Source organism: Lycium barbarum, chromosome 4 (genome assembly GCF_019175385.1).
Source record: "Lycium barbarum isolate Lr01 chromosome 4, ASM1917538v2, whole genome shotgun sequence".
Classification (NCBI taxonomy): domain Eukaryota; kingdom Viridiplantae; phylum Streptophyta; class Magnoliopsida; order Solanales; family Solanaceae; genus Lycium; species Lycium barbarum.
Window position 1 is genome coordinate 113980643 of NC_083340.1, and position 8487 is coordinate 113989129.

General features: G+C 41.8%; 1 protein-coding gene across 1 annotated transcript; it reads right to left on the reverse strand.

Moving 5' to 3' along the window:
* Nucleotides 1-7515: 7515 nt before the first annotated feature.
* Nucleotides 7516-8277, reverse strand: LOC132637685 (uncharacterized). Its single transcript, XM_060354739.1, has one exon. The coding sequence runs from the start codon at nucleotides 8275-8277 to the stop codon at nucleotides 7516-7518; it is 762 nt and encodes a 253-aa protein (XP_060210722.1).
* Between the last annotated feature and the right edge of the window lie 210 nt (nucleotides 8278-8487).

Genomic DNA, 8487 nt, shown 5'->3' on the forward strand with positions numbered 1-8487 from the left:
TACATAATACCTAAACGACAACACCTCACAACACATGGCACATGGATTAATTCACTATTTTCTAATTACTTCTCAACCCAGCATTCGCGGTAAAAAGATACTTTTTAGTAAACAATATGTCTCCAAATGAGTCATGTCAGTTATGCTATTTCCCTTTAAGTACTTATGCACACTAAAAACATTTTTTTAGAGGTATATTATCAAAACAAGATGAAAACATACATGCCATAAACTGATCAAACTATCACCATATAAGTCAACATACTTTGCTATACTCAAAATAAAAAATGATACAATCAACACTATCTAAACATTCTAGGTCCAACATAAAATAAAGACTCTCAGGAAAGAACATGGGCAAAGAAAATCCAAGAGTATCCAAAACATGGGCTACCCCCAACCCCAACAAAAGAAATATGCAATGTCCCTAATGCATCAAATGTAAAACAAGAGGTGAGTAGCTCATTGGGGATGCTTCAAGCGTCCAGTTGAGTCGAGTCTCGGTGAGTAGCATCAGACCCCGTGTGTGGAGTGGGAGTCTGATCAGCGGGAAGGATCACCAAGGGAGGGACTATAACCACCTCTCACACTTGCTGTCGCAGTGATATATCAGCTGGAGGGATGGTGGAACTACTGGCCTCGCCTACCCGTGGAGGCTGTGGTGCTGCCTCAGTACCCCTACTCTCCTCGAGAGACTGCTGCATAGCAACGAAGGTTTCAACCTTGGCCTTATTAATACCCGTTGCAAATGCCTCACGTCGGGCTTTCTCAAGTCTTTCTCTAGCTCGAGCCTCCTGCAATGTCTCACCCGGGCCAGCTCCACTGTCTCACTAGCTGGGTCAACATCCACCTCATCCTCAGATTCTTCCACTCTCGTTTCATCCTCTTCTTCTTCTTTCTCATTTTCTTCTTCCTTTTCATCTAACTTATCAACTAATGGTCTAGTAGGCCTAGTAGATCCAGTGGGCCTAGTAAAAAATAAGTTTGAGCTTGATGGTAGAATGGGTGCACTAAGCTCTATGTCCGAGATTTTCGGCCTCTGAATATCTGCCTTGACCATTTCCAGGTCTTCCCGAATGGCTGGAAGGCCATCATCACCACCTCCCTCAATGCTCTCCAATCTAAGCTCAATTGCTGCACACGCTCTTTTATATGTATTTGCTCATTTTTAACCTCTCTGACAGCTTCTGTATATGGTATCGTAGCTGCTTCTATTGCCTCTTTGACATAGTCAGGGATGCGGCCCACAAGTTGATTCACCTTGGCATCCGCCACTCTAATCAACCGCATACCCTCACCAGTGATCCCGTACCCACGAAAAGCTGAAGTAGAGACATGAATGGAAGCAGAAGGACCCACAGCGGTGGATGGGGAAGTCGGAGGTGCAGGCCTCAAAGAGGTGGTTGGACTCATGAAGGGCCCGAAATTAGGAGCAGCAGCAACAATAACAGTGGCCTGTCCCTCGGGGTTAAGGATGTGAGTATCAAGCATGGTTGCCGAGGCCCTTGGTTTCTCCGTAGTTATCTTTCTCTTTTTGCTAACTGGTTCTAATCTGGTGATATCAACTGTTTGGTCAGCCTTGACAATCCTGTCCAGCCTATCAATCTTACGTACCTTGGCCCTCCGGCACAACTCTGTGATCAAGTAAGGAAAAGGCAGCGAAGTATTTTATGTGTGGACCGATCCTTAATCTCATTTCTGATAATCACCCCCACATCAACAAGAAACCCAGACATGAGGGGAGCAATAAGAATACACTTCTGAATGGATATGTTAGTGTAATTCTTGGAAGCATCACCCGAGGACACTAGAGATAGCCAATATTTTGCCTCGGGGTTGAGAGTGTTCTTATGAATTTTAACTACTAGGTCTATCCAGTTTGGTGTCCCATATGCAATAATCGAAGCCACCCAAGCACGCTGTTCGTCTAGTTCTTTCATCCTTTCATGATGTTTTGAGGTATGCGGGGGCCATCCTTCAACAAGGTCACCTTCTCTTTACTTATAAATGATTGTACCGATCAGATCCGCGGAGCAATCAACATCAGTTCCACGAACTGGGATCCAGTTGAGGTGTTCAATACTCTTTTTGGGCTGGTGATGATTGATTTTTGCATTTGACAATGCCCCATACGCAGCATAAAATTCCCTCACAAGAACTGGGCAATACTCGGTGGGTTACATGAAGTAGTTCCATCTCCATGCATTCAGCTTACTGATGATACCCGGGTACATGTCTTGCAGACCATTCAATGTCACCTATTTTTCCTCGTTGAATGCCTGAGTCTCATTCCCATCAGCTTGATAGTTTTCCAAGCCTGATATAATTTTCTGGAACCCGATATGGTGAACAGCTTATCCTCAGGTTCCCTCTGTCTACCCCTCTCAAGAGTATTTGCAATTTCCGATGAGGGGGTATGCTTTGTCCCATCTTCAGACTGGGGCACAGATTCCATAGATGCTTGTTCTTTCCTTGAGAACGAGGAGGCTTGTTGTGTTGTTTTCTTGCCCCTACCCTTCGGTTTGTTAGTTCGTGCCATCCTGTGAGTACAACACAAAACACTCAATTTTTATGGGTTTTCTTAATATGAGGAAGCAAGCAAAGAGAATAAACACAGGAAGAAAAGAAACAACACCATCAATAGCACATGGTGACATTACCTGCGAGCAGCACCTGCGAATCGCAGGTGATGTCGCATGTGATGTCACTGAAACATTATATCAAGTGGCACTACCTGCAAAGCACAAGTGGTGTCACAGGTGATGCTACATGAAATAAAAATTTAGTTAAATCTCTGTACACACCTGCGGTAGCAAGTGCAAGCTGCATGTTCAACATGCGGCTCGCAAGTGCTACACGCAGGTGGTGTTTTGCACTGCTGAGGTTTTTTATTTTTATTTTTTATAATACACATACAATCTTATATACATGTGACTATTTCCATTAAGAAGGTTTTCACGCCGTCTATCATTGGGAAAAGCCGCGAACTCATTTGGACAAAGGTGATTTGTTCAATTGACAGATGCCCATTAGTTCGCTTAATAACTCCCTTTCGATAAATACAATAAACTATTAGATTCTTTGGGAGGGGGGGTACTATGGGTTTCAACATGATCAATGACACTTGTGTACTCAAGACTTCCCCAAGTTTTCTACAAATTACTCATTTTCACAGTTTCAAGGCATAGAGAGTCATTCAAGCATGTTGTGAGCATTCATGGATAACAACATTCTCTATGACTATGGGTACTCAATAATTCTCCAATTTTATCAAACCCAACATGAAAAAATACGCTCCATAATCCTGATGTGACACTCTATATTGGGTACTCAAGAATTTCCCAATTTCTACTTTTTAAAACCAACCCACATCATTCAAGAGACAATTTTGTTACCAGAAAAACAAAAGCAATCTAAAGTTCATGATTAGGGTTGGATTGAAAATCAAAGTTTGAAAAACTACTTAGTTACCATGAAATAATGGAAGATAAAAGTAGAGTTTCCTGAGATTCGAAGACAATTGCAGAAAATGAGTAACTTTGCTTTCGTAACTGTAAGAAACCCTAGTTATGATTTGATTGTGTGAGTGATGATTTGATTTTTAAGAGAGAAGAAGAATATACAGATGCGGGGAGAGGGACGGTTATAGAATGAGAAGAGGGAAAAGTTGTAACTGTTGGGATTTAATTTGGCACGGTGCCTTCTAAAATTCAAAAGGTCACAGGTCGGGTCTGGCTGACCCGCGCCTTTTTAACTTACCTGCACCACCTGCAGTTCGTAGGTGATGTCACATGCATTACCTGCATCTTGCAGGTGGTGTTCACTTGCCACAGGTATTAATAGAGAAATCCCAAATTTGGTCTGGTATTTTGCACCACCTGCGAGACGCAAGTGATACAGCAGACACGACCTGCGGGACGCATGTGCTGCTGCAGGTTGTGTCGTTGAGCATTTTGCCAATTTTTTCTTCTTTTGTGTATTCCCTCTCACTACTACACACTTGAACACACATTAAAAACAACATACACATGAAAGTAAAATATTGGGTTGCCTCCCAAGAAGCGCTTGATTTTTCGTCGCGGCACGACGTTGTTATCTTTCTGTCATGGTTCATTGAGGTAGATCTCCTCAACACTCTTCATCTCCAACTCATTTGGAAGGCCCAAGTATTGTTTAACCCGCTTCCTATTCACTTTGATACGATCTCCATTTGGACAAGTAATTTCAATCGCTCCATGCGGGAACACTTGTGTTACTTCAAAGGGACCGGACCACTTGAATTTCAATTTTCTGGGAAACAACGAAGCCTTGAATTGAACAACAACATCCTATCCCCGGGGCTAAATTCTCTTTTTAAGATCTTCTTATCGTGGAAGTGCTTCATGCGATCTTTGTAGAATGAAGAGCTAACATATGATCTAAAACGAAATTCATCCAACTCATTAAGTTGATCCATCCTCAAGTTTGAGGCATCACCCCAATCTTGATTCAACTTCTTCAAGGCCCACAATGCCTTATGCTCAAGTTCCACTGGGAGATGACAAGCTTTTCCAAACACCAATTGGTAAGGAGACATGCCTATTGGTATCTTGTAAGACGTCCGATAAGCCTACAGAGCATCATCCAATTTCCTTGACCAATTGGTCCGATTAGCATTCTTAGTCTTGGATAGGATTCTCTTGTTCTCCCGATTCAATAACTATACTTGCCCACTTGTTTGGGGATGATAGGGAGTGGCAACTTTGTGTTTGACTTCATATTTCTCAAGAAGATATTTGAACAACTAGTTGCAAAAATGAGAACCCCCATCACTAATGATTGCCCTTAGGGTATCAAATCGTGAAAAGATGCTCTTTTTCAAGAAGGCGGAGACATTTCTTCCTTTATTATTTGGAAGCGCCACGGCTTCAACCCATTTTGACATATAATCAACCACTATTAGGATGTATTTGTTGTTGTAAGAGCTCACGAATGGACCTATGAAGTCATTCCCCCCCACATCAAACAATTCCACCTCAAGAATCGGTGACATTGGCAACTCATGCCTTCTTGAAATTCCCCCTTGCCTTTGACATTAGTCACAGGCTTTGACAAAATCATGGGTATCTTAGTGGATGGTGGGCCAATAAAAATCACTTTGGAGAACTTTTGCCACCGCCCTTGAGCTACTATGGTGTCCACCTACGGGTGATGAGTGACAAGCCTCAATGATGGGCATCATTGTCACTTCGGTATGCACCGCCTTATGATGTTATCGGCACAAACCCAGAATAGATATGGCTTATCCTAATAGAACTTCCGGACATCACTCAGGTACTTTTTCTTTTGGTGGAAATTTAAATCCTCCGGCATGATGTCACTAGCATGGTAATTGGCAAAGTCGGCATACCATGGAATCATATCATATGACCCCGCCATCACTTGCTCATCCGGGAAAGATTCATTGATTTCAAGACCATCCGATGGCCTCCACCTTCTTCAAGACGAGACAAATGGTCCGCCACTTGATTTTCACACCCCTTTCTATCCTTTACTTCAAAGTCAAATTCTTACAAAATAAGGACCCAACGTATCAACCTTGTATCTTTCTTTGTCATGAGGTAGCGTAGAGCCACATGATCGGTGTGAACAACCACATGGGTTCCCAACAAGTAAGCACAAAATTTCTTAAAAGCAAAGACAATGGCAAGCAACTCTTGATCGGTGACCGTATTGTTCAATTGGTCACCATTAAGAGTCTTGCTTGTATAGTAAATCAGATGAAAGATCTTTTCACGTTTTTGGCCAAGCACGACCCCCATTGCAAACCCACGCGCAACACATATGAGCTCAAAGGGCTTAGACCAACCTGGAGTGATCATGATGGGATCCGATGTGAGTTTCTCTTTCAAACAATTAAAATCCTTTAGGCAAGCATCATCAAATACGAATTTTGATTCTTTGTTCAATAACTTGCAAAAAGGATTGGCCACTTTTGATAAATCCTTAATGAACCTTCGATAAAACCTGACATGCCTATGGAAGCTTCGAACACCTTTGATGGAGATATGAGGAGGAAGCTTAACAATAACTTCAATTTTGGCTTGATCAACCTCAAGCGCCTTCTCTGAAATTTTGTGCCCCAAGACTATGCCTTCCCTTACCATAAGGTGACATTTTTCCCAATTGAGCACCAAGTTCTTTCTTCACATCTTTTTAATACTTAGGCTAGATTCCCTAAGCAATCATCAAAGGAGTCCCCAACTACGAAAAAGTCATCCACGAAGATTTCAATGGATTCCTCAACCATGTCAGAGAAGATGGACATCATGCAACGTTGGAAAGTTGCGGGAGAATTGCATAACCCAAAGGGCATTCTCTTGAAAGCAAAAGTCTTGTAGGGACAAGTGAATGTTGTTTTCTCTTGATCTTCTGGGAAAATAGTGATTTGGTTGTACCCGAAGTAGCCATCCAAGAAGCACTAGAAATCTTTTCCCGCAAGCCTATCAAGCATTTGATCTATGAAAGGCATTGGGAAATGATCCCTCTTTGTCCAACGATTCAACTTCCTATAGTCCATGCACACTCTCCAACCGGTAACTGTACGAGTTGGAATCAATTCATTTTCTCATTGGGCACAACGGTGAACCCACCCTTTTTGGGTACACATTGAATCGGACTAACCCATAGGCTATCCGCTATTGGATATACAACACCGGCATCTAACCACTTGATGATTTCCACTTTAACCACTTCTTGCATAGGAGGATTCAACCTCCTTTGGTGCTCAACACTCGGTTCACAATCTTCATCAAGTTGGATTTAATGGGTGCAAATTCCGGGAGGAATTCTTGAATATCTACAATACACCACTCGATTGCCTTTTTGTACTTTCTCAAGATCACAATTAGTCGCTCTCTTTGTTCATCCGTCAACCGGGTGGAGATTATCATGGGCAAAGTGTTATTTGGCCCAAGGAATTGTACCTCAAATGTGAAGGAAGAGGTTTGAGTTCCAAGGTGGGAGGGTAAATGATAGAGGGCTTTGTGGGAGGCTTCTCACGGTTTTATAGATCAAGATCAAGATTTTTGGGATTGAATTTGTATGTACCCAACCCCACCAATGCATTAACTGTTTCCTTGAATTCTTCTTCATTTTCCCCCTCATAGTTCATTAAAACCGCCGCCGATATCTCACCTACATGTTCATACTCAACGACTGTCTCTATAGCTTTATCAATTGTATCAATAACTGACATGACACTTATGTCCGCCGGTTGTTTCATCGATTTGAAAATATGGAAAGTGATCTCTTCATCATTCATTCTAAATTTTAAATCACCACTCTCCATATCTACAAGAGCATGCCCCGTAGCTAAGAAAGGTCTTCCCAAGATTATGGGCACTTCAAAATCAAATTCACAATCTAAAATCACAAAGTCGGCTGGAAAAATGAATCGTTCAACTCTCACAAGCACATGATAAAGAATACCCACCGGTTTCTTTACAGTTCTATCTGCCATTAGTAACCTCATAGTTATGGGTTGGGAGTGCCTAAACCCAACTTGTTAAAGATAGCAAGTGGCATCAAGTTGATGCTTGCTCCAAGATCACATAAGGCCTTTGCAATTGTACAAGGAATGGTGAAAGCTCCTGGGTCTTCTTTCTTTTGAACCAAAACTTTTGTCACAATAGAGCTACAGTGATGTGTAACCCCTATTATTTCAAAACTAGAATGCCTCCTCTTGGTTACATGATCTTTCATGAATTTCGCATACCCAGGCATTTGTTCAAGGACCTCTACAAATGGGATATTAATTGAAAGTTGTTTCAATTTCTCTATGAACTTGAGAAATTTGCCATCATCCGCTTTCTTAGCCAATCTTTGAGGAAATGGAGGAGGAGGTTTAGGAATAGTCTTCAAAGCTTTAGAAACCTCATCTATCACTTTCTCGCCTTCCGGCACTTCATCACTTTCGGGGACATGTTCAATAACAATGGACTCCTCAATAGTAGCCCACTTATTTTTCATCTCAATTTCTTCTTCATTGACCCTTGGCTCTTCAACAATTTTCGCTTCATCAACCAACCCCTTTTTTGTCACCAACTCTTCTTGAACACTTGTTTTCCCACTCCTAGTGGTGATTGCATGGTATTTGTGTTCATCATTTGCTAGATTTGCAATCATGTCACTAGGGAGTGTGCCCTTTTTCCTTTGATTGAGTTGAGCCGAGATTTGGCTTAGTTGTGACTCAATTTGTTTAATGGAACTGGAATGAGAACTTACCACTTGCCCCATTTCTTTACAAAAGGAATCAATTGACTCCACTTTTTTCAAAACTCTTGATAGCATCTCTTCCAGTTTAGAACTAGCAAGGTCACTAGTAGAAGGTTGATTTGAAATCGTTTGGTTCCCTCTGGGTGGGACATAAGGATTTGAGCTTCGGTGGTTGTTATAATTTTTGTTGTAACCACTTTGATTGTTGTTGTAACCACTTTGATTGTTGTC